This window comes from Malaclemys terrapin, chromosome 5, assembly GCF_027887155.1.
Source record: "Malaclemys terrapin pileata isolate rMalTer1 chromosome 5, rMalTer1.hap1, whole genome shotgun sequence".
Taxonomy (NCBI): domain Eukaryota; kingdom Metazoa; phylum Chordata; order Testudines; family Emydidae; genus Malaclemys; species Malaclemys terrapin.
The window spans coordinates 67,786,778-67,814,580 of NC_071509.1; the positions used below are offsets into that span (position 1 = coordinate 67,786,778).

Consider the following 27,803-nt stretch of genomic DNA (forward strand, 5'->3'; position numbering starts at 1 on the left):
TCCACAAAATTCTGTATAGTTAATAGCAGTATACGTTCGAGATAGTCTAGTTTTATGCTGGTGTAACTGAGGCCTTGTTTACATGATAAAATGGAACTATTAATGACAACAGTTAACAACATTTGCTGCTGAACTGGTGCTAAATATGGTTTAAATGTAGACAAGGACAAACTGTATTCATCTCCATTTCAGCGAAATGTTGTTAAACCCTACTTTTAGATGTTTGCTGAGATGTTTTTTTCCAGAGTGTTTACGCTGTTCCAGCAGCATAAATAGGGCAGAAGTAACTCCTGGGGAATAATTGAGGCAGAGAGGGCTTCTTCAGGTGGCCTAGTGCTGCAAGAATAGTCCTATACTGCTCTCCCTCACAATCCTGAGTGTAGTCTGGTTACCCAGGGTTTTCAGAACCTTTGCTTCTGAAAGCCTGTTTTTAAATTAACAATTATGTGGTGTTTGTTTTATTAATTTAAGGTGGCTGAATGCACATAATATGGTTGCAATTAGCTTGATTACATTCTGGGGTATACACACTCCTTAAAACCAGAGCAACAGTCTAATTTACATCATGGGTAGAAATGGCAGCCAGATGGCCTAAAAATACAGGAGGTACAAAAACGTGTTGAACCCACTTTTGTCTCTCATCCCTGTTCCTGCATGAATCACAGCTTGGCTGCAGCCGAAAATTGGTCTCAGATATTCGATATCCGATATTAAATAGTGTTCAGATAATAGATTTTGCCAGTTCTACCTATAGTACTATTTCATTTAGGGCTTGGGGGGTGGTGTGCATGTTCATAAGTGAGAATAGGGAAAACAGAAAAATGTCTGTGTGATTGTAATATAAAATGAAGTAAACCCTCTTTGTCTTATTCCAAAAGTTCACATGTGTATAGGAGAGTCAATATGATAAGCCTGTTTTCACATCTGTAAATCCTTTTATGTCGTCCTTATTTTCAACCTGGCCTCTGTTTTTGTGTGCACAACTTGGTATACACAAGTGATAAAATTTGCATAAAACCCACTGGGTTTCGTGTGTGAATTATATCACAGACACAAAGAGGAGCTAGTACTTGTATATGTGAGTGTGTGTGTGCACGCGCACATAGGTCTTCTCGTGTGGCTCTGTGTGCACAAATAAAAGCCACTTTTGAAAATTTGTTCCTTTGTGTCTATTAAACTAAAGCAAGCAAACTGTAATGAAAACCAAACATGAACAATCTTCCAACTAATTTGCACATGTAGTGTATTGTAGCAAAAACAAATACCAGGGTCTGCGGTTGGTGAATGTCTTTTAGACAAATAAATAGGCACTTAGAACGATAGCCATATAAAAATGAGATTAGTTAAAAAACCTACAAGTCTGCTTTATTTGTGTACTTACAATTACTTTTTACATGCTTTTTTTGGATGTGACATACTGGTAAGAATGTGTGTAGTCATGAATTTGACAGTACTGCTATAATAGGCAGGATAAGGAAGGGGCCAGCAGTGGATCGTAAGGCAAGGGGGATTATAAATCTAATAAAAAGTTGATAAGAAGCCTCCTTTTAGGGGTCTGTGTTGAACTCTTAGTGAAGACCCAGGAGGTCTCTCTGGTGATAACTATGCTTGAGAGAGGCAGACATCAGTTTAGAATTCATTTTAATAGCACAAATCTTTAAACTAAAAGTGGACTTGTCCTTTGACTTGACCTATTCTGCTAATCCCTGTGCGAACCAAATCTTAGAGTTATTTTTTCCAACTGAAGCAAGAGTCTAAATGTTAATAGTTTGGCTAGTTTGCACTGAATTAGATTACATCATTCTTCCCATGGCAGCTCCCTAGATAGATGTCCATTTCATCAGGTTGGACGATCAGTGAATCTGATTTCTGATTATTTATTTTTAATCCACAACAGTAGACAAATCTATTTACAATCTTTAGCAACTCTGTTGCAAATGATCACTTAAAAATATTCACGGTAATTTAATACTCCTAAAAGTTGTTGGACTCACAGGACTGTAGAATAAAAGTCCTCTGTTTGTTAACAGAAAAGGTACAGCACAGGCAGTGGTAATTCAGACTTCTCTAATAGAAAAAAAGAATCCTTTTGCCCATTCAGTCCTTGGTTTCTGATGAGACTGCCAACAAAAGGACCCATTACCGCCCAATACCTTTAAAGGGACACTGTCATCAAAATTGGGACAAAATTCACATTGTAAAAACTAACTTCTATAAAACCTGAGATCACTAGTACTAGTTATACAATTTTTTTAAATCATTAACCAACATCACCTTGAAGTGTTTGAAACCTAAACACTGCACCACTAACAACCTGAAAGTGAAATTGAATATACATAAAGGTTAACTGACATTACTGCATTTCACTAGCCAATCTAAGAGAAATGTGGGAAGTAAATAAAGAACAGAAATAAGAAGTAAATTGAATTTTTAAAATTCTTAACTTTAAGGGTTGCGTTGTTACTATAATTAATGACTGTGTTTGTTTATAACAGATGTTTGAAGTTGAAAATGTCTAATAAATGGTAGAAATCTGACCTTTGCTTTTCTTATTAATTTAATAAAACAGTGCATTTCTAGACTTACCGTAGACTGCTTCTTTATAACATTAGTGAAGATAAAGCATAGGTTGTTTTATTTACCGCAACTTTACTCCCATTTTACATTGGTGCTACTCCAAAGTACGTAACAATCCAATGGTGTTACACCAGCATAAAATATAAAAGCCGTAGAATCAAGCCCACTTAATTTAGGAGCAGAACCAGACCATGGGCCTTTCTTGTGCTTGGAACTATTTGATAAATTTTCCCTATTCTGCATATGTCTTAAGTGTTTTGAAACTTTAAAATAAAACCTGTAAATGTTAAGTGGTAACTACATTTCACATTGCTTGTATGTTAGGAGTATAAAACAGTTTAACATAAAAGATCATAGGGTTAGCAAGTGTATTCCATCTCAGCGCTAATTCATTGTTACGTTGCACAATCCCATCAGTGGAAACTATTGGAGTTTAAAAACTAAGGACCAAATTTTAATAGATATTTAGGTTCCTTAAGGTGCAGATAGTCCCCAACTGGGATTTGCAAAAGCACCTAATTTCCATCAAAATCAATGGGAATTAGGCACCTAGATGGGATTTTAAATCGCAATAAGTGCCTAATCTGCACATCAGATGCCTAAACACCTTTACATATTTGGCCTGAATATACTTGTGATAACTTGTCAGGAGATTTCCATGAACTGAGTCTCACAGCAAGAATCTTTATTGTTAAAATGACTTCTCCTGATTTTATTCTGCATCCAGAGGAAACGTCTTGGATTAAGTAATTAAAATGACTTCCCCTTCTTTCCTGTTGTTCATCCCAACCTCACCCATTCCACCTTGTATCATTTTTAAGAGTCTTGCTCAATATTGTTGCTTGTTTTACAGAAAAACAGAAATGTTTTGTGCCCAAGTGAGACATCAGATATTATTGTCCAACATTACTGTAATCACAATAACAAATATTAAGAACACCGATGGGACTTTAAAGGTTACCATAAAACTGATGCAAAGTGAACAACACTACCAAGAAAAATCATGCTGCAGAACACAATAAAGATGTTCCCTTCACACAGAAGTGTTTTGACTGAAATCCAGTGTTACTGTTTTACACAACTTTGTAATTGCTTAGCCAATATTCCACCTTGTAAAAGTGCCACTTTTTAAACTATTCTTAATACATGACCTTTTGATGAGGATAGTACCTTGCAAATATTAATTTTTGGTTTTAAAACTATCAGCAAGTCTGCAAGTCATTTTCCCTGGAACAATGTGTTCTTTATGTACTTTCTGCTTTTTAACTTTCTCTTTACCTCCCAAATACTCTAATGTGCAAATGGTAGAGACACGTGAAAGACTTTGTAATGCAGGAAAAAATGCTATTTTAATGGAAGGTATAAATACCTAATTCTTATACTCATCAGGTGCATAATGATAATTTACTAAGTCATTAATACTGAACAGTGATGTAGAACAAGAATCAAGATTTTATCTAATTTACATTTCGTTTTGTACACACAGTTTTTCTTTTCAAGTATACTCTGTTTTATAAGCGGTTCTTTTCTCTTTTCCCTTTCTGTAGTTATTTGAGATTACTGTGCCGCTGTCTCATGGCCCTAAACCTGTAACAGTCAGTTTTGCTAATCATACATCCTGTCGATGCATGTCTAAGCTGGATGTTTACAGACAAGTTCATTCAATCATTAGACGCTCCTTGCCAGCAACGCAACCACAGTAAGTATATGACTTGTATATTTCCTTATGCCTTATCATAAAGCCTGTGTACAATAGCTTACTATTTGTTGTGGTAATTCAGGCAATAGAACTCGGTTAATTGTGAATACTAATATGCATTTCAAGAACAGCTTTAGGAAATATACTAATAAGGAAAATATATTGTTTTCATTGTTTTACATGGGAGGAACCCTATTACTGGTGTTAGCACAGTATATTTAAGCAGTGATGTAATCTAGGGGGCTGAACCCACTGTCATTCAAATCAAAGGGAGTTTTGCCATTGACTTCCATGTAGGGTGACCAGATGTCCAGATTTTATAGGGACAGTCCCGATTTTTGGGTCTTTTTCTTATATAGGCTCCTATTACCCCCCCACCTCCATCACGATTTTTCACATTTGCTGTCTGGTCACCCTACTTCCATGGGAGGAGGATTGCAATGCAGTGTTGTAGTGCAGCTATTGATTTTTAAATAAAACTAGTATATAAAATGATTACATATGATCAAATCATAAAGTACTGTACCACACAGTTTGGGTTATGACTAGTCCCTAATCAGCCAAATCATGGACTTGCTTATTCATTTTAATAATCATTATAATTTTCTTTATAAAGCATCAGGCTGCAAAAGCAGTCAGGTTGCTGAACAATAGTCAAAACTGTTTTTCATTCATTACAGAACAATCTACCTCTTCAAAATTACAGACATGGTGGGTAAACAAAAACAAAACAATAAATTTCACTCACTTTTTTCCTCAGGCAAACTCCCACTGATTCCAGTGAGAGTTTGTCTAAGTGTAGACTGAGCATGGACCTCAGAATTTAGCAGAATACAGTTGTTGTACCTGAAAACAGTGGTACCATGCTGATCAACTCCAGAAATGATTTGAACCATAAAAGGAATATAAAATAGCCTATTTAAGAAGAAATATAGAAAGAACATGAAAACTAAGACACCCATTTAACATAGCTCTGTAAGTACCAGTCAACATTTCTATTACAACCTCTGGGTGTCTACATTCCTTTGCTGTGATGCCTACAAAAAATTGACCGTGGTTAGGCTGCTGGCATGCTAAGACCACAGCCTATCATGCTGACCAATATTATCTCACTGTTTATTTGTATCCCCTCAACTAGCTGTATCCATCTGTCACCTCTTGCTTATACTTAGAACATAAGCTCTTTGGGGCAGGGACTGTCTTTTTTGTTTTGTGTTGGACCAGGACTCCATTGAGCTCTTACAATGACTGAGGATCCTGGGTGCTATGACAGTACAAATTATTAATTATAAAATTTGTGGATTATAAGGCCAGGAGGGACCACTGAGACCATCTAGTACGACCTCCTGCATAACACAGGCCCTAGGACTTCCTGTTTGGATGTTTTTCTAAAAGATTATGCTCTAGAGTCTAGTTCAATCTTGATTTAAAAATTGCAGTGATGGAGAATCCGCCACTGTGACGGGTTGGCTCACAGAAACCCCCTTGGGAGCTGCCACCCGATGTGCAAAGACTACCCCTGCTTCTGTTTTCCCTGCCAGCTCAGGACTCCAGCACCCTGTCTTGCTGAGCCAGACACTCCCGTCTGGCTCCAGACACAGATCCAGGGTCTGAATCTCCTGTCCCAAAGCTGCAAGTTACCTGAAAACAGCTTACAGAAGTGCGCTTGTCTTTAGCACTCAGATGCCCAACTCCCAATGGGCTCTAAACCCAGATAAATCTGTTTTACCCTGCATAAAGCTTATGCAGGGCAAACTCGTAAATTGTTCGCCCTCTATAACACTGATAGAGATGCACAGTTGTTTGCTCCCCCAGGTATTAATACATACTCCGAGTAAATTACTAATTAAAAAGTGATTTTATTAAATACAGACAGTAGGATTTAAGTGGTTCAAAGTAGTAACAGACAGAACAAAGTAAGTCACCAAGCAAAATAAAATAAAATGCGCAAATCTATGCCTAATCAAACTGAATACAGATAATCTTACCCTCAGAGATGCTTCAGTAAGTTTTTTCTCAGACTGGACACCTTCCAGGCCTGGGCACAATTCTTTCCCCTGGTACAGCTCTTGTTGCAGCTCAGGTGGTAGCTAGGGGATTCTTCATGATGGCTCCTTTCACTCTCTGTTCTCTTCCCCCCTTTATATATCTTTTGCATAAGGCGGGAACTCTTTGTCTCTCTGGGTTTCCACCCCCCCTCACTGGAAAAGCACCAGGTTAAAGATGATTCCAGTTCAGGTGACATGATCACATGTCATTGCAAGACTTCATTACTCACTTGCCAGCACACACATATACAGGAAGACTCACAGGTAAATACAGCCATCTGCAGACAATGGGAGTCATCAAGATTCCAAACCATCATTAATGGTCCACACTTTACACAATTACAATAGGCCCTCAGAGTTACATTTTATATTTCTAGTTTTAGATACAAGAGTGGTACATTTATACAAATCAAATGATCATACTCAGTAGATTATAAGCTTTGCAATGATACCTTACAAGAGACCTTTTGCATGAAGCATATCCCAGTTACGTTACATTCACGTATTACCGTATTTTCTCTAAAACTATCTCAGTTACATTATATTGACTTATTATCAAGTTTTTATAAAACCATATAGACTGCACAATGTCACAGCCACAATGCTGGGTAAATTGTCCCAATGACTGATTACCGTCACAGTTAAAATTGTTGCATGTTATTTCCAGTCTAAATTTGTCTAGCTTCAACTTGCAACCATTGGATCCTGTTGTACTTTTCTCTGCTAGATTGAAGAGCCATCTGTTATCAAATTTCTGTTCTCTATGTAGGTACTTAGACTATGAGCAAATTATCCCTTAACCTACTCTTGATAAACTAATCAGATTTCGCTCTTTCTCACTAGGGGTATATCTACACTGCAGTTGAAGAAAGTGATTGCATCTCAGGTAGACATACATGCGCTAGCTTTAATCTAGCTAGCATAGCTAAAAATAGCAGTGAAGCCACACCAGTGCAGACTAGGAATGCAAGCACTCACCTAGGGTTCCAAGCAGACTTGTACAGCCCATGCTGAAGCCCACAACGCATGGTTCCACTGCTGTTTTCAGCTGTGTTGGCTAAACTAAAGCTGGCATAGGTAGATGCACCCAAGTTGCAATCACACCTTTTATTGTAGTTTTTTCCAATTGTTTAATCATTCTCGTGGCTCTTTTCTAAATCTTCTCCAGTTTGTCAACCTCCTTCTTGAATTCTAGACACAGTACCCCAGCAGCAATCACACTAGTGCCAAATAAAGAGGTGTATAAACTCTATTCTCACTTGATATTCCCCTGTTTATACATTGAGGGTCACATTGAGCCCAAAACCTTTTTCAGTATTGCTTCCCAGGATAGTCCCATGTCCAATAAGTATGGCCTAAATTCTTTCAATCTAGATGTATGATTTTACATTTGACCATATTGAAACACACATTGTTTGCTTGGACCTAGCTTATCAAGTGATCCAGATGGCTCTGTATACATCGCTTGTCCTCTTCATTATTTATCACTTCCCCAATCTTTGTATCATCTGCAAACTTATTAGTAATGATTTTGTTTTCTTCCAGGTAATTGATAAAAGTCTGAAATAGTGCAGGGCTAAGACCCAAGCCAGCAGGACCTCCCTAACTACACCCAGCTAAGGATGATTCCTCACTCACAGTTACATTTTGATACCTTTCAGTTAGCCAGTTTTAATGTGTGTTTATGTTGATTTTATATCATTCTAGTTTTTTTTTATTCAAAGTGTTACAAGGTACCAAGTCAAATGCCTTTCAAAAGTTTAAGCGTATTACATCATCACTATTGTCTTTATCAATCAAGCTTGTCATCTCATAAAAATACCAAGTTAGCTTCACCAGATCTGCTTTTCATAAACTCATGTTAATTGTCATTAATTATATTACATTGCTTTAATTCTTTATTAATCAAGTCCCATATCAGCCATTCCATTATTTGCCAAGAACAAGCGTGTAATTTCCTGGGTCATCCTGTTTAGCCTTTTTAAATATTCATGCAACAATTGCTTTCTTCCAGTCTTCTGGAACTTCCCCAAGACTTATAGACAATCAACATTAATGGCCCAGAGAGCTCCTCAGCCAGCTCTTTTTAATACTCTGATTCAAGTTATCCAAACCTGCTGATTTAAAAAGGTCTAACTTTAGCAGCTGTGTATAACATCCTTCTGAATTACTATTGGAATGGAAAGTGTTTTGTCATCACCACATGAATACTTCATCTGGCTTTCCCAAATACAGAAGAGGAATATGTATTGAACCCTTCTGCATTTTTATTAACAATTCTAGCATTTCCATCTAGTAATGGACTATATCATTGTTAGGATTACTTTTGTTCCTAATATTTTTTTTAAAACTCCTTCTTATTGTCCTTAACTCTGATGGTCATTGATTTCACCTTGGATCTTTTTGCTTCTCTGATCAATTTTCTACAATTGCATTCTCTTAATTTATATTCATCACTAAGGCTAAGATTTTGGCAGGGATATTTTTAGTAAAAATCGCGGACAGCTCACAGGCAAAACAGAAAATGTCACGGAAGCCGTGACCTGTCCCTAACTTTTACTAAAAATATCCCTGACAAAATGGGGATCTGTGGATCCCCACACTACTTCCTATAGCAGCTGGGAGCTTGGGGCTTCCCTCGCTGCCTCCCTCTGGGAGCTCAGGGCCTTTTTCCCTTACATATCATAGATAGGGCTTAAAGAATCAGTCATCCCTGTTCCCTCATATGATTTGGTGGTCTGTAGCAGACACCAGCTAGTACTCATCTTGTGCTTTACCTGGTAAACACTGAAGTATTCAAGATCATTGCTTCTGAGTTGTCTGCGACTCAAACAGGTAATATCATTTATGACAGAATGACATTATATATCTTTTTTGAGATGGGGCGACCACATCTGCATGCAGTATTCAAGATGTGGGCGTACCATGGATTTATATAGAGGCAATATGATATTTTCTGTCTTATTATCTATCCCTTTCTTAATGATTCCTAGAATTCTGTTTGCTTTTTTTGACTGCCACTGCATATTGAATGGATGTTTTCAGAGAACTATCCCCAAAGAATCCAAGATCTCTTTCCGGAGTGGTAACAGCTAATTTAGACCCTATCATTTTATATGTATAGTTGGGATTATGTTTTCCAATGTGCATTACTTTGCATTTATCAACATTGAATTTCATCTGCTAGTTTGTTGCCCAATCACCCTGTTTTGAGGGATCCTTTTTTAGCTCTTCGCAGTCTGCCTGGGATTTAACTATCTTGAGTAGTTTTGTATCATCTGCAAATTTTGCCACCTCATTGTTTACCTCTTTTTCCAGATCATTTATGAATATGTTGAATAGGATTAGTCCCCAATAGGAGGTACCACTAGGTTGAATTTATGCTCATAAATAATCTATTTAAATTTCTCTTGCTAATTACTGAGGGCCCTAGCATGGGTGGATAAGTAATTAAGAATTCATTATTAAGAATAAGAATTCTTAATTCCCTATCCACCCATGCTAGGACCCTTCCTCTTCTCTTGGTGCCTCGATTAATTTTGTTATCAACATCCTGATCTTGTTCTAAATGAATGGTCATTAGTTCCCCCTTTTCATCCTCTCCTTTTGTTATTAGCTTATTGCTCTCCTGACTAATCCACCCATGCTGGCCCCTACAAGATTGGAATGGGTTTTAAAAAGCAATTGAAAAAAGGAGATAGCAATTTTTATTAATTTGGATGGGAGTTTTTCCTCATGCTGGGGTCTGAATTTATCTAGTTTCAACATCCAGCCTTAAGATCTTTCTCTGCTAGAGTGATCAGCCCATTATCAAATAGTTGTTCTGCACGTAGATATTTCTAGATTGTAATCAAGTCACCTTTTAACCTACTCTTTGTGAAGCAAAATAGAGTGAGCTCTTTGAGTCTATCACTATAAAGCATTGTAACAGGGTTCTAGCTGGGTCTAGGCATCAGCTCTCACCTGATCTAGCATCCCCCTCTATCACTCACTTGCCCCACAGTTCCTCTCATGCTCCAGGACTTAGGGTGCTCTCTCTTCCTGACTCAGCCCTAACACCAGGTCATTATATAGTTTTCCCCTTCTGAGGTAACAAATTCCCACTGGACAAACTGTCCATATGCTGTCCCAGGCTGTCTTCTATTCCAATTCACCAGATCCTGTGCCACTTTCCCAGTGACTGGCCAAGGAACCAAGGCCTTCCTTCCACACTGGGTTCCAGCTCAGAGACCCTATAACAGTAGCCAAGGTCTGCACAGTCCCACTCTTCTCTGCTGTTTTCCTAGGCTTCTTCCTACCCCATTTCTCAGGTCTTCACTCTCCAACGTCTCTGGCTTGACCCTTCTTTTGGGGCTAGTATCCAAGGTCTTATTCTCCCCTGTAGGCATCCTCTTCACCACCTCTCTGCTCCAGAGTCTTTCCTTGCACCTCCATCCTGCTCTCAACTTCCAAGCTTTATACTAACCAGCCTGCTCCTGCCCAGCTAAACTTCATGGTAGGTTAAGCCTGGCTGTTCCTCCAGGTGCAGCCTGTCATGGGGCTAATTGGCTCTTTTTTACCTACTCAGGCCTTGTCAGGTAGACACCCCTCACAGGCATGTTTTTCTAATACTTTACCCATTCTTGTGGCTCTTCTCTAAACCTTCTCCAATTTATCAACATCTTTCTTGAATTATGGGCATCAGAATTGGACACAGTGTTCCAGCAGCGGTCACACCAATGCTAAATACAGAGGTAAAATAACCTCTCTACTCCTACTCGAGATTCCCCTATTTATGCATCCAAAGCTCACATTAACTCTTACTGACCTCAGTATCACACTGGGAGTTCATGTTCAGCTGTTTATCCACCCTCTACCCCCAAAAAAATCTTTTTCAGAGTCATTGCTTCCCAGAATAGAGTCCCCCATCCTGTAAGTATGGCCTATATTCTTCCTAAATGTGTACATTAACATTTAGTCATTAAAAAAAAAAACATTATTTGCTTGTAGCCACTTTACCAAGTGATCCTGATCACACTGAAACAGTGACCTGGTTTTCATTATTTACCACTTCCTCAATTTTTGTATCATCTGCAATCTTTATCAGTGATGGTTTTTTGTTTTCTTACAGGTCACTGATAAAAATGTTAAACCATATAGGCCCAAGAACTGTTTCCTGCAAGACTCCACTGGAAACACACCTGCTTGATGACTATTCCTCATTTACAGTTACATTTTGTAACCTATCAGTTAGCACACACATTGAATGGATTAAAAACTGACATTTATATCATTCTATTCTTTTAATCAAAATGTCATGCAGAACCAAGTCAAATGCCGTACAGAAGTCTAAGTATATTACATCAACACTATAACCTTTATTCATAAAACTTGTAATCTCAAAAAAAATCAAGTTAATGCAAATCAAGCTAAGTACATTACCCTTTAAATATATTAGAATATGACCATTTGTGTATATAATCCCACAGTTTGGATTCTCTGGCAATAACATGTTGAAATCTTTTTTGTCGGTAGATCAGATACTTTTGCTGTTGTTTTGCCATAAGATCAGAATAGTCTTCTATGCAGAGAGACCAACTCTTTGTAAAAAGTGGTCGGAATTTTTTTCCCCCTATATCTATGGCTTCCCTACAGAAGTGGACTTTATGTTGAGTAATATTAGAAGTGCTGCCTTATCTTATAACTTGTAAGTGCTCCACTAACATTTTTGCCTCCTTAAAAAGCTGTGCTATTCTGATCATATCAGCTGTTAGCAAATGCTGAATGAGCTTCATTTTATCTTTAGTGGTCCTAATGATAAGTACTGAATGTAAAATATTCCAATTCAGTTTTGCAGCCAGTTGCTTAGAAAACCAAGAAAATGTTTTTCATTCTCAAATATTTTAAAATATTCTCTTTTACATTTTTAAGAGGCCCAGTTCCCAGTTTGAAACCTCCTTTTCTGACTTAACAAATCTAGTTTTCTAAAAAAATTAGAGATGTAACAAAAATATCACAAATAGTCATGTATTTTCAGTTCAGGGATGGATTTCAATTCAAGGAAATTTTCCAAAATGGAAAAACATTTCCACCTTCAATTAGGATTAAGTGAATTCTGAACATGTTAAAAAGACAGAGCTCGACTGGACTTGCTGAAAACTTTTCATCAGTCATTCCAGTGCTAATTACTCACACCTTTTTCTCTTAATGCCTATAATGCTTTAAATGAGTCAAATTGTACTTGTCCTTGAACCTGTCTTCCCAATTGGCAGCCCTCTAGTGAAGCAGAGCATCGTGACATTTTTATTACATGTACTGCACTAAATCATAATTTATGTGTAGTAGTATATACATGCTTAGATGAAATTGGATCGCAAAACCCAGTATGTTTTATAATCAGTTTTTCATATATGGAAAAGAAAATAACCTATACAGTGCAATATGCTGGTAACAATATGAATGAAATCAAAGCTTTCAACAGTTACATTTCTAACAGGAGAATGCCTGTTATCCGTATATAAAGATACTTATCTTTTGTATTTTTATGGTAATAAACAAACAGTGTATTTCATCCATAGGTGTCACGTGGCAAACAAAACTTGTCCAAAGAATCTTATCTGGAATAATCAGATTTGCAGATGTCTGGCGCAGCATGACTTCAGTTTCTCTTCCCAACATGGAGATACTGGTAAGCAGTTATATTTTATAGGATTAAACGTAGTTGTTCTGTGCTGATTTATAGAAAAAGAAAACAATACACCATGCAAATTAAACAGTTTGAATATTTTTAATTCTTTGTAATTCATTGTTTACAGAATGGCATTTTAGATAAGTAACACGCATTCTCAGTTCGGATTATATTTTCATCATTTTAAAATTGGATTTATCATAATTCCTTAATAAAAAAAATGTGAAATACACAGATGGGTTCTCCATTTTTAGTAATGTGTGGATTTCGATTTTTTTATGTTTGCTGTATTCCTAGACACTGCTGACGAATTCCATGATATCTGTGGACCTAACAAAGAGCTTGATGAAGAAACCTGTCAATGTGTTTGCAAAGGGGGTGTACGGCCTTCAAGCTGTGGACCCCAAAAAGAATTAGATAGAACATCGTGCCAGTGTACATGTAAAAACAAACTTTTGCCTAGTTCCTGTGGTCCCAACAAAGAATTTGATGAAGAGAAGTGCCAGTGTGTATGTAAAAAAACCTGCCCCAAACATCAGCCACTAAATTCTGCAAAATGTATCTGTGAATGTATAGAATCTCCAAACAAATGCTTCTTAAAAGGAAAAAGGTTTCATCACCAGACATGCAGGTGAGTTAAATGACTAAACGATTATGTAATCCAATTGTATAGCACTTAGGCTGACCAGACAGCAAGTGTGAAAAATCGGGACGGGGGTGGGGGAGGGGTAATAGGAGCCTATATAAGAAAAAGCCCCAAATATCAGAACTGTCCCTATAAAATCGGGACATCTGGTCACCCTAATAGCACTGGACAGGGACTAAAAATGTTGGGGTACCTTTGCCATGGAATTACTTTATGATCGAGAGCTTTATGATTTGCCTATCTGTAAAAGGACAGTGTGAGGGTTAATGAGTATTTGAAAACCACATTGGATTCTTGGATTCTATAGATATTTACTGTGATTTCAGGTAGAGAAAACAACATGAATTTACACTCTTTTAGTAGGTCTTTTGGCTGAGACATACTGTAAAACCAAATTCTAGACTATTTGTGGTCCTTAAAAATCCCAGTGTACTTTTCACTAGAGCTGGAATATTCACAGTGTCCTAGCCAACCCAATTGCCCATATTATCCTTTAAAATGGGATTCTGGTCAGCAAGCAGATTGTAAATTTGATAATGTTCATGTTCATATTGCTTACAAGATTTTTCTCTTGGCTAGCAGTATAATCAAAGCCACTCAATTTGGAAATATTTCACAATTCTGAAAATCAATTTTTCTTATGCTTCCTACATCATCACTATCAATTAAAATGCAGTGATCTGTCATGTAATTTTGTTGAGGTAATTAATTATTACAGGAATATATAAGGCATCTGTCACTATCGTATCTTGTTTGGCTGCTTTGCTGAAACACTATTAATTCTGCAGTGTTGAAAACAGTGAAGTCTTGTTTCTTCTTCGAGTGATTGCTCATGTGTATTCCACAGTAGGTGTGCATGCCGGGAGTTTTTCCCTTTGCAGTACCCGTACTGAGGGAGCACCGCTGCGATCCCTGGAGTGGCACGTCTATATCACCCACCCTCAGTTCCTTCTTGCCACCAGTGAAGGTGGTCGGAACTTTGTGCTCCAGGTCCACTGCAGCCTTTCTATTCCTTAGTGGTACCGTTCGCTACAGTTAGCGGTTTTCAGTTGTTAGAGTGGGCTCGGGGCATGCCCCGTGCCCCAGGTTTCAAGTCATGCGACTCTTGTCGCCGTTCCATGCTGAGTGTCTCCGCTGCTTGGGCAAAACTCATGTGATCTGCAGCTCATTCAAACCACGGACTAAGAAGGAGAGGGACATCAGGCTTCGAACTCTCCTTATGGAATTGGCACTGGCCCCAACTCAGTGCGCAGCGAGGCCCCCTCCAAGAAGCAAGGGAGGGGCTCTGCCTCGCAGTGGTGCCGAGAGAAGGAAAGGGGAGAGGCTGGTCCCGCGTTGGGCAGCCCTCGGTCCCCCCCAGGCCCAAAAGCTCCGACTCGTGCTGAGCGGAGCAGCCCGGCACCATCCACACACGCATTTCTTGCGGCCAGGATGCCATCGACACCGGAGGCTCTACAGGCTGCATGAGACATTCTGATCCTACCGGTCCCGGGGGCGCCACCGGTGACGGGCACTCAGTCCTGCAGCAAGCCACTGCTGGGTGCTCGTCAGACCTCCCCAGCGCGGCACAGCTCCCACTCCGAGGACCACTCCCTGCCTCGTTCGACACACAGCGGCCTCTCAACTCGCAGCTTCCGCCCACCCTCGATGCCAACCAGGCTAATCGGTTCACCGCCTGGGCAGGAATCTCAGGGTCCCTCCATGCTGCGCAGGCACCAAGACAGGAGCCGGAGATGCTCGTCCTCGCGGCGCAGTTACCATAGACGGTCTCGGCGCGACCGACGTCGGTGCTCCTGCTCAAGTTCCCACTCTGCCAGACATCGCACACGGGACTCTCCTTGCGATTCTCCGGCTCCCGGTGCCGAGGTGATTACTGAAGCTGCACTTCTGATGGGTATTGGTCCTCGATGCCGAGGTCCCAGTCCCGTGGAAGACAGCGGTTGCAGGCACCGTCGTTCCTACCACTCCTATGGGACCACGTGCTCGACGGTGGCCTCGGCACCCATCTCCGGGGCCGCGCGGCTCAGCTGGACCAGCCAGCACACCAGGCCCTCAACTTGGACAGTGGCAAGGGGCCCCGTGGCAGGAACAGTGGTGCCTAATGGCACTGTGGCCACCAGTGCCCACCCGGACAAGAACCAGTCTCCATCTCAGCCGAGGGACAAATCGGCAGGTCATGAGTCAGCAGCTCCACACCAGGACTCTGACCTGGGGGTCGATCCTCCGATACCAACCAAGGCCCACAGCGCCCGATGACACCATAACGACACTTCCGCCCTCTATCCCGCAAGAGGATTTTAAGGTGCGTCAAGAGCTGCTAAACCAGGTGGCGTCCAACCTCCTGCAGGCTGAGGAGATGGAGGGCCCATCCGACTCCCTCTTTAATGTACTGTCTTCCTCGGCACTGGGCTGCGTGGCACTACCCCTTCCCCAGGGGGTAGCCAACATCTCCAACACCTTGTGGCAAACTCCCGTCTCCTTGGCCCCGATTTCCAAGAAGGCTGAGAGGAAGTACTTCGTGCCAGCCAAGGACCACGAGTACCTCTATTCTCACCCGGCACCTAACTCACTAGTGGTGGAATCTGTGAACCACCAAGAGCGACAGGGCCAGCCCGCACCCACTCCCAAGAACAAAGACGCCAGAAGACTGGACTCCTTTGGTAGGAAATTTTATTCCTCTGCAAGTTTACAACTCAGGGTCGCCAATCATCAGGCCTTGCTGAGCCAGTATGACTTTAAGCTATGGGAGTCCCTGCCAAAGTTCGAACCTCTTCTCCTGGAGCGGGAGAGAAAGGACTTTAAGGCTCTGGTGGATGAGGGGTCGACGGCGGCCAAAACGGCTCTTCAGGCTGCGTCGGACAAAGTGCATGACTGTGGTAGCGGCCTACCTCAGACGGGAGGGGGTACAGATCTTTCCATACCTGGATGATTGGCTTCTCAAGGGCAACTCTCGGTCCCAGGTAAGGGCCCACGTGGAGCTGCTCCTGTCCACATACATCGATCTCAGCCTAGTGGTGAAGGAGACCAAGTCAACATTAGTTCCAGTGGAGCGCATAGAGTTCATTGGGGCACTGCTGGACTCCTCAAGGGCCACAGCCTCTCTCCCACTGAGCAGGTTCAAGGCCCTAAAAGATCTCATCGCCTCGGTCACGGCTTTCCCGGTGACAATGACGAGAGCATGCCTTCAGATCCTGGAGCACATGGCGGCATGCACGTATGTGGTCCGCCACGCCAGGCTCCAGCTGAGGCCCCTCCAGCTCTGGCTAGCCTCCCAGTTCTCCCAGGCCCGGGACGAGCTAGACAAGGTTCTCACGGTGCCATCCCAGATACTTGCCTACCTACAATGGTAGTCTTACCCAAGCAATATGCTGCAAGGGATTCCCTTTCGGGAGGTGACCCCATCTTTAGACCTGGTATCCGATGTGTCAGACTTGGCCTGGGGAGCTCACACAGGGAACATGCAAACCCAGGGGATGGGTTTGACCTCAGACTTGTCCCTCCACATAAATGTCAAGGAGCTCAGGGCAATGCGGTTGGCATGTGTTGCCTTCAACATGCACCTTCGCGGCAAAGTGGTCAGAGTCCTGACCGACAATACCACCGTAATGTACTATATCAACAGGCAAGGCGGGACTCGTTCCTCGGCCCTCTGCTGGGAAGCCCTGAGCCTATGGGAGTTTTGTATAGCCCACGATATCTCCCTGAGGGCGTTCCACTTACCAGGCATCTGCAGTACACAAGCCGATCACCTCAGCAGGGTTTTCTCCCCCCAGTACAAGTGGTTGCTCCATTCGGAGGTCACTCACCGGCTCTTCTGAGAGTGGGGAGCTCCTCAGGTCCACCTCTTCACAACCCGCCAGAATCGGCATTGCCCCCGGTTCTACTCCAGGGGGAGAGTAGAGAGGGGCGCAATCTCAGATGCCTTCCTCCTGCAGTGGTCAGGCCGGCTTTTCTACGCTTTCCCACCGTTTCCCCTCATCAGCAAAGTCCTGCAAAAAGTAAAGACAGACAAAGTGCATGTCATCCTTATAGCCCCAGCGTGGGCCTGCCAACACTGGTATGGGACCCTCCTGCACCTTTTGGCGGCCCCTCTGAGGAGGCTGCCACTTTTCCCGGACCTCCTTTCTCAGGACGGAGGCCACTTCCTCCATCCCAATCTGGCCACACTCCACCTGCCAGCGTGGCTGCTCAGTGTCTAGATGAAGAGGTGTTCGGAGGAGGTCAGGCGGGTCCTCCTGGAAAGTAGGAAGCCGTCCACATGCTGGACATACCTGGCTAAGTGGTCCAGATTCTCCAGGTGGGCGGGGGAGCGGGGAGCCTCCCCGTCGTCCGCACCGCTCCAGCTCATCCTTGAGTACCTCCTGTCCCTTAGGACCCAAGGGTTGGCACCCGCCTCTGTCAGGGTACACCTGGCGGCCATATCGGCCTTCCACCCACCAGTGCAAGGGCACTCGGTCTTTTCTCATTCTATGACCTCCTGCTTCCTGAGAGGCCTTGACCGTTCATTCCCTTATGCTAGACCCTCTGTGCTGCAATGGGACCTAAACCTTGTGTTGTCCCACCTCACTGGGCCTCCCTTTGAGCCCTTGGCTACGTGTTTCTGGCCTCACCTCTCATGGAAGGTAGCCTTCCTTGTATCAATCACTTCGGCCTGTCGTGTCTCGGAACTCAGGGCCCTGACCTCGGAACCCCCATATACGGTCTTCCAGAGGGATAAAGTCCAGCTTCGCCCTCATCCAGCATTTCTCCCGAAGGTGGTCTCCACCTTCCATATGGAACAGAACCTGTCTTTCTTCCCTTGCTCTGTCCTAAGCCCCATTCCTCCAACGAGGAACGCTGCCTTCACATGCTCGATGTGCGTAGGGCGCTGGCCTTTCATCTGAATCGGACCAAGCCATTCAGGAAATCCTGGCAACTTTTTGTTGCCTCGGCCAAGCGTGTGAAGGAGTAACCAATCTCTATCGCACGTGCTATGATCTGGCAGGGGTTCCCCTGCCCCCCATCATCAGGGCGCACTCTACGAGGGCTCAGGCCTAATCGGCTGCGTAGGTAGCCCATGTCCCTATCCAGGACATCTGTAGGGCGGCTACTTGGGCCTCAGTTCACACGTTTACTTCACATTATGCGATCGTCTCCCAAACTAGGGATGATGCCGGGTTCGGTAGGGTGGTTCTGCATCCTGGGAACTCAAAACTCCTACCCACCTCCAAGAGATATAGCTTGGAATCACCTGTGGAATACACATGAGTAATCACTCGAAGAAGAAAAGACAGTTACCTGTTCCATAACAGCTGTTCTTCGTGATGTGTTGCTCATGTCTATTCCACATCCCGCCCTCCTTCCCCTCTGTCAGAGTTGTCCGGCAAGAAGGAACTGAGGGTGGGGGGAGCACGCAGCTCCCCTTATAGCACGATATAGAGGCACCACTCCAGGGGTCGCCGTGGTGCTCCCCCAGTACAGGTACTGCTAAGGGAAAAACTTCTGGCACTGGTGCACATGGTGAGTACACACACCTACTGTGGAATAGACATGAGCAACACATCTAGAAGAACACCAGTTACGGAACAGGTAACTGTCTTTTTTTTTTTTTTTTTTTTTTTTAAGTAAAGCTAAGCAGATATAACTCAGATAATACAGCTTGGAGAAACAAGATCACTAAGTTCATTAATACTAGTAGTAATAATAGTAATAATAAATATTCATAGTATGAGATACATATTTGTTCAGTTACCTAAAACTATTGAAATGGTTACAAAATTAACATTTTAATTTATTTATAAATATTCTGGCAGCACCTAAAAGGCCCCAAACAGCACTGGTGGATATAGAATAGAATATGGATCCTGCCCTGAAGATTTTAATATCTAAAATGACAAACATATCAAAATACAGCTCACATGGTACATCTCTACTCCCTCCATTCTATGTTCAGCAACAGCTCCTGGCCACTCCTCGTCCCTGACTTAATAGGAAATAAAGGCAATTACCACCAGGCATTTGGCACCCTGTAGGATGGGGGCTAAAGGTCATCAGTGTCTAGTATAAATTCCTTCTGGGGTGCAGTGCAAATTACACTTTGAATTGTGGTCCATGCACCACAGGAATAAAGTTCACTGGTAAGAGATACATTTAGTGATCTTCTCCAACCACAGAATGTGCCTCTTTAGTGGTGTTATGCACCAGAAAACAACATTAAAAGAATATTAAGGTTGCAAAGTCAAGCACTCAAAAGTTAGGAAATGCCAGAATTAAGTTTGCCTGTGCAACCCCCTTGTGCATGTGCATTATGATACAGTCTTTAATTGTAGAGCCACATACTGTATTTTCCAGAGGACTCCTGCCTTGGTCAGCGCACAGGCTGGACAGTGCTCAATTAATGAGCAGCTATTCAATATTTTGTTTTCTCCTCATTGTCCTTTGCCTTATTTACCACATACCATTCAAACCCTGCTCTGAAAACAGTTATTCACTTCCTCATGTGCTTTTCTATGGTGTTCTTCACTATAGTATCCTAGTGCTTCACATTTCTGTAAGGAGAGGAGCGGGAGGTGGTATCCCCACACTGTCAGAGTCCCAATTTCCAGTCTCTCTCCCTCCACAGTCCTAGTCACCTTGCCCAGCCAGTCCCAGGTCCCCACTCCTGGCTCCTCACCTGACATTTCTTTCCCCACCTCCACTCCCTGGCCCAGTCTCTTTGTCCAATCAGTCCCAGTTCTCCCCCCACACACCACCTTGTCACATCTGTCTTCCTACCCCTCACCCAATCTCAGTGTTCCCCCAGCCAACTGGCTCCCAGTATCCCTCTCGGTTTCCCTTCCCAGCTCTGTGTCCCCACCAGCTCCCATTTCCTAATCTGCCTCTTTGCCCAGCAAGTCCTATTTGCAGCCTCTTCCCCCCAGCTCCAGTCTCCTTGTCCACTCAGTCCCAGCTTGTCTCCCCTCTCCAGTCCCAGTCTCACCAGATTCCTGGTCCCAATTTACTCCTTTCCCTTCCCCTTGCTTCAGCACTTTAACCAGACTGCCCCCTCCTCCATGCTGCCTGGGTACAGGAGATTTGGGCTACCTTCTCTTAATTCCACAGCCGAGGCCCAATCTCCCAGCTCAGAGAAGCTGGAAGCAGCATTTACAGGGAAAGTCTGGCTTTGCCCTTGTAAAAATGTAGGCTGGAGCAGGCCTGGTCACTCTGTGGGGATGGCAGCACATGGGCAGTCTGGTCAGCACTAAGAGTTGTGAAAGGACCAAACATGCTCCATGAGGACAGAATCTTCTGAGATTCTAGTTCTCTTCTATTGGGCATGCGCCTGCTATGATTTTTCTAAGGCTTGTAACTTGAAATGATACAGGCAGAATCCCTTTTGGGGATGGCAAAAGGCACATCCTTGAGACAAGGTGATTCCCCCAGCAAATTGCTAGGACCTGCTCCAAAGCATGGGGACATGTACAGCTGCTTGAAAGAAAGGTCCCCAGAAATTTTTTTTTAACATGGGGAAAAGTTGTTTGCCCCTAGCCTCATTCTCAGAAATGCCTGAAGCATTTTGGCTGAATTTTTCTGAAAAAGAGTCAGGTTGAGGCAGACACTTGATGCATAAAATCAGTCCAGATGGTTAAGGTTTGACAGAGTTATAAGCAACTGAAAGCACTGTCTTAGAATGAGAAGTATTGCTCAACCTTAACAATAGGTAACAATATCAACACCATGTATAACTAACTGTTCTTCCCTCACACTCTTACCTATACAGACTATCAGCATAGCTAGGTTGCCGTAATTATGCCAGCAACCACATAGCGTAGACACTGCCAACAATGATGGAAGGGGTCTTTTCATTGGTGTAGGAACACCACATCCCCAACCAATGGTAGCTACACCGATGGAAGAATTCTTCCATCAACATTGGAGGTTAGGTCACTATAGCTATATTGGTCAGGGTTGTGGATTTTTCACATCCCTGACTGACATAGCTATGTTGGCCTAACTTAAGTGTAGATCAGGCCTAATGCCAGATTGTTTTGATGAGGGCAGAGAGATCTGTGGCCCAGATGAAAGCATCCAGACGGCAGTATCCTGTCTGTCTGACAGCCCTTATCTACTATTTTTTTCATTTATGTTGCCCAACTGCTTTGCTAGGGTTAGGCATCCTGGGAAATGCAACATGCAAATAGGTAAGTTTTTTGGCTTTGCCTTAAAGATCAGTGCTTCAGATGGTATGACCTTCTAGTGGGAATTCAGACTAACGCTTTGAAATCTTTAAATGAAAGGCGCTATAGAAGGACAAAACATCATTGTAACATGCAGCTCAGAAGGCAAATTCTACATCCACTTCACCCCCATTTTTGTATCCACAGAAGATTAATTTTCCCAGTCTAAACTTATTCCTGATTCTTTTTTTGCTGGCACTATCAGGGATGGTATACTGGAGGATAGGTGCATTTCTATCAAAGAGCCACATTATTTTGGTTAGGGGTCAGCTCTGCCTCTCTTGCTTCAGCATCCTCAACACCTTTCCAACATTAACACCCCCACCCCAAACTTCAGGTGTTGTATATTTTACAAAATGTTTAGCATTAGGCAAAAGGATCAATGTGATCTTTTACAGAAATTCCATGAAAGTCGTTAAATTTTTCCAAGATAGCTCTAGAGTTTGTCCTAAGTGACATGATATAACATGAACCTTGGAATTACATAAAACCTGCTAATGAATCAGACCACTGTAACAAATTACACTGAAATATCTGAACAAGATATGGCTAGTCAATAACTACCATTACTGCTGTGTCTTCCTCATTCTTTACTGATTTCTTCATATTCATGTTCATTGGTTTAATTAATTGGCTTACATTAATGTAATTGTAATCCAATATCTCATTTTATAAACACATTACTGTAAAGTGGCAAGTCAATGTCCAAAATAAGCATGCAATGTGCTAAACTATCTGCAATGATAATTAGAGTATGCATAGTCTAAAAAACAGAAAAAATTGCCTGGGGAAGAGAATATTAAAAGTACCTCAATAGTATTTTATGTAGTATCTGTAAACAGAAATATATAGCAAGAATTATTACAATAGAACATCATTATACCAGTATATTTCATAAAACAGAGACACATTATTTAAAGACAAGTTTAAAATATAACTGTTGAAACTTGAAACATATACTTTTCTCTCGAGTCGCTGCCAATGTCTGAAAAAAGCCACAGACTAGTACTTTGTCTCCATTACACACCAGAGGTTATTTGGCATTGTTATTGTAAGGTTATTTTAGGTCAAGCTGTTAAAAAAAAAAATGAGGTGGGGGGAGAGAAGCCAAGAAATTAGCTTTGTACAACTCCTTGTACAAGCAAATATCCACTAATGAGGAACATCTTGTTTATAGATGTAATCTGTAGTTTAATGATCTATTTTCATTAAAGTTATTTCAGTTAATATTATTGTTATTGTTACCCTTTCTTTTCCTTTAAAATTTACCATATACATATGGGCCTGGATCCTACAATAAAAATCACACAGTGCAATACAGCAAACAGACTCCCACTGAACTCACTGGGGATCTGTGGAAGTATACAGGTTTTCCCTGTGCAGTTCTCAGTGCAGGATTAGGGTCAAAGTATAGAAAATCCATCTTTTCTATTATGAAAATAGCTGGTAAATATACAGAAAAAAGTAAAGTATTCTGGCCTGTAACATCAACTCGTTAGGGAATGCTGGCTCAAGCTAGGAGACATTCAGTAGTGGCATACTAAACAGAGTTGCCTACTAGAAAAAAATGTTAGAAGTATTTGCCAGAATAATATACCAACGTGTACTCTAGCTTAGAATGTAATTAGAGCTGGGTAAGTAAGTATTAATGAATATTCATTTGAATAAAACCACAGAGTCACCTCAGCAGTATTTGTAACCCTATTTATTTGCTTTTCATTGCAAGAAAGTTCACAGAAATGGAAGATAAGGAATATTCATGCACATATGTAATACTCAGACCCATCTCCAATAAAATATATCTTTATAGGATTTAAGTGTTCTCTGGTATAAGTGCAGCATAAGTGTACACAGTCAGATGTATATTTCTCTTTGATTCTTGTGCCTGCCCCATTTTACCACTGGCTTTTTGTTTCCTTCCTCCAGTTGCTACAGACCACCGTGTACAGTTAGAACGAAACGCTGTGAGCCTGGATTTTATTATAGTGAAGAAGTGTGCCGTTGCGTACCCACATATTGGAAAAGACCGCTTATTAATTAGTGAAGAAAGCACTACTTGCCATTTTGGTGTACATTTTTCCATTAAAAAAACAACTGTGTTAACATTGGAATTAACTGTGCACCAGAGACACTGTGGGATTCACAGAGACAGACACATTGTGCTTTTTCCCCAAGAAATGTGGAAAGCACATGTAGACAATAATGGGGCTCATGTTGTGTAAAGAACTCACTAAGGACTTGTTTTCTGCCAATGACAAAACAGCCTTGGTTTTCCTCCTTGTGATTTTTTTTTAAAGAGATAATGACTATATAATTTATTTCCACTAAAAACATTGTGCAGCATTCCTGTTTATAGCAGTAACAATTGTTAAAGCTCACTGTGATCAATATTTTTATATCATGCAAAATATGTTTAAATAAAATGAAAATTGTATTATATAGTGGTGAGAATGTTTAATTGATTATTTTATGACCCAGTCTGTACAAACCAGCCACAGCTCAACAACGTGAATGGTGGTTCTTAAAATAGTTTCTGGAAATCCAGAGCTAGAATTCCTATCCAATAAAAATAAGTGATTTTATGAAAGAAAGTGTAAGTGAGGCAGCAGTGAACTTTTTGTATCTGGTTAAAATATCTAGGCTGAGCTATTAAAAAAAAGTTATATTTACAACATCTATGTCCAGTGATATTTTACTATTTACACAAACTAGCTAAGCATGGGTGATATTTCATAAAAACTATTATGAGTGCTCTCTATTGCACAGGAACAAAGCTTGTTCAGAGGAGAGCAGCAGCTATTAGTAGTCACATACATGCATGCTAATATATATTCAAAATATTTTATATGGTAAGTGTTCATGCATGTATAATAAATAATTAAAATCTAACTACCATATTTATATATGGAAATATCAATTATGCTGTTTTATTTAGTTTTAAAGATTGTGCCCTAAAATTCAAAATAACTTAGTTTAAAATTATTTGATGTTTTACTATTTCATATTGTAAGTCAAATTATTGTGATCTAAAGTCTCTTGTATGCCAGATGCTTTTAAGAGAAAATAATGTATTTTTCTTTCCACTGGGCACCAGAAAAGACTTCCAACAAGCCAGTCTGGATTTACAAGATAATCTCTGTACAAACAATTGTTACAGAGCATTTTTACATGGAGAGTCTCCAATCTAACATCTACAAACTCTAGAAAAAGAGGTAAGCTTTTAACTTGGATAGAATAATAATATGAATGAGATAGTCTAATAGTAATCAAGGAATCATTTCATTTCCACTTCTGGTTGTGCATGCACACAATATGTCTGAGATAGGGAAGTTTTCATTTGTAGCATCTGCTGGTCTGCCTATGAGGCCCTACCCCACCTTAATGCTCCCTACTGAGGGTATAAAGGGTGCTGCTGGCCAACTGCCACTCCAGTTCCTTCTCTACCACTTAACCTTGAAAAATGGTCTCTGAGCAGAGGGGAAGTAGGGCGGGTAGTAGAATATATGGACAACTCAAGTTACTGTACAAGGTAAGTAACTTCTTTCTTCAGGTGTTTGTCCCTATATGAATTCCACTTCTGGTGACTTCTAAGCAATAATTGCAGTCAGGATATAGGTGCTTGGAGTACCCACAGCAGCATTTGAAGCAGGTGTTTGTACTAATGTATAGTGCTGAGTGAAGGTATTTATAGAACCCTATGTCGCAGCTTTGCAGATATCTAGGATGGAGACATTATTGAGCACAGCCATAGATACTGTCTGGACTCTTTGAATGTGCCCTCACAGGAACTGAAACCTTATTTGGTTATGCATCCTGAGATCCATTTGGACAGTCTTTGGGTAGAAACAGCATTACCTTTCATTAAAGGACGTGAACAGTTTGGGAGACCGTCTGAACAGTTTAGCCTTGTCTAGATAGAAAGTCAATGCTCTACATATATCTAACAAGCGTAGCTTAAATTCTTTTCTGCTGTTATATGATTTTGGATAAAACACAGGAAGATGAATGACCTGATTCAAATAGAACCCAAAGACAACCTTCAGAATGAACTTAGGGTTGATCCTCAAGGACACTTTATCATGATGAAAGACAGTATATGGTGGATCCAACATGAGACCTCTCCGATCAACAGCGCAGAGACGCACCGACACCTGAAATGGAGAACCCCAGTGACATCACTTGAAGTAGTAGTATGCCCTTGCAGTGATTGAATCCGGTCTCGATTCAATGAATTCCATCTTCTGTGTCAGGGCTAAAATGGACTTTTGCTGTTTAATCTGAGGCTGAGATATTGAAAGACTCATAGACTTTAAGGACAGAAGGGACCATTATGATCATCTGGTCTGACCCCCTGCATGCTGCAGGCCACATGACCCTTCCCCGGACTCTGCCATTGAAGTCCCCAATCCTGTGTTTTAGTGACCTCAATCGGCAGAGACCCTCCTGCTAGTGATCCCTGCCCCATGCTGCGGAGGAAGGCGAAAAACCTCCAGAGGCTCAGCCAATCTACCCTGGAGGAAAATTCCTTCCCGACCCCAAATATGGCGATCAGTACTACCCCGAGCATGTAGGCAAGAGTCTCTAGCCTAGCCCTTTTTGGCCATTATGCTATTTACGTACCATTGCTTGGTTTTCCTTGGCTACTATGTTTTACCATTAAACCATTCCCTCCATAAACTTATCTAACTTAATCTTAAAACCAGACAGGTCCATCGCCCCCACCGTTTCCCTCGGAAGGCCGTTCCAATATTTCACCCCTCTGACGGTCAGAAACCTTCGTCTAATTTCAAGCCTGAACTTCCCCACGGCCAGTTTATATCCATTCGTTCTCGTGTCCACATTAGTACTAAGCTGGAATAATTCCTCTCCCTCCCTTGTATTTATCCCTCTGATATATTTAAAGATAGCAATCATATCCCCCCTCAGCCTTCGTTTTGTCAGACTAAACAACCCAAGCTCCTCTAATCTCTTTTCATACGACAGGTTTTCCATTCCTCTGATCATCCTAGTCGCCCTTCTTTGCACCCGTTCCAATTTGAGTTCATCTTTTTTAAACATGGGAGACCAGAACTGCACACAGTACTCCAAATGAGGTCTCACCAGTGCCTTATATAACGGAAGCAGGACCTCCTTATCCCTACTAGATATACCTCGCCTAATACATCCCAAGACCGCATTGGCTTTTTTCACCGCCACGTCACATTGTCGACTCATAGTCATCCTGCGGTCTACAAGGACCCCTAGGTCCTTCTCCTCTTCCGTTACTTCTAACCAATGCGTCCCCATCTTGTAACTAAAATTGTTATTAGTCATCCCCAAGTGCATCACCTTACACTTTTCACTATTAAATTTCATCTTATTTCTGATACTCCAATTCACAAGCTCATTCAAGTCTCCCTGCAGAATATCCCTATCCTCCTCCGAATTTGCAACTCCTCCCACCTTCGTATCATCCGCAAACTTTATCAGCCCACTCTTGCAATTGGTTCCGAGGTCAGTTATAAATAGATTAAATAAAATGGGTCCCAAAACCGAACCTTGAGGCACTCCACTAGTAACCTCCCTCCAACCCGACAGTTCACCCTTTAATACGACCCACTGCATTCTCCCCATTAACCAGTTCCTTATCCACCTCTGGATTTTCATATCGATCCCCATGTTTTCCAGTTTAACCAATAATTCCTCATGGGGTACAGTATCAAACGCATTACTGAAATCCAGGTATATTAGGTCCACCGCATTGCCCTTATCTAATAAGTCCGTTACTTTCTCAAAGAAGGAGATCAGATTCGTTTGGCACGATCTGCCCTTCGTAAAACCATGCTGTAATTTATCGCAATTGCCATTAACCTCTAGGTCCTCAACTAGTTTCTCTTTCAGAATCTTCTCCAGCACCTTGCACACTACAGATGTTAAACTAACAGGCCTGTAGTTACCCGGATCACTTTTTTTCCCTTTTTTGAAAATAGGA

At 41.6% G+C, this 27,803-nt stretch overlaps 1 protein-coding gene across 2 annotated transcripts in view; it reads left to right on the forward strand.

The window, feature by feature from the left end:
- Positions 1 to 24,271, forward strand: part of VEGFC (vascular endothelial growth factor C) — a 134,575-nt gene extending 110,304 nt beyond the window's left edge. For both annotated transcript variants that reach the window (XM_054029984.1, XM_054029985.1), the window contains exons 4-7: positions 4,125 to 4,276; positions 12,882 to 12,991; positions 13,289 to 13,622; positions 23,759 to 24,271. In XM_054029984.1, the coding sequence (XP_053885959.1) occupies positions 4,125 to 4,276; positions 12,882 to 12,991; positions 13,289 to 13,622; positions 23,759 to 23,873 (711 nt within the window). In that variant the 3' untranslated portion in view covers positions 23,874 to 24,271. The remainder of the gene's footprint in view (positions 1 to 4,124; positions 4,277 to 12,881; positions 12,992 to 13,288; positions 13,623 to 23,758) is intronic.
- The last annotated feature ends 3,532 nt before the right edge of the window (positions 24,272 to 27,803 follow it).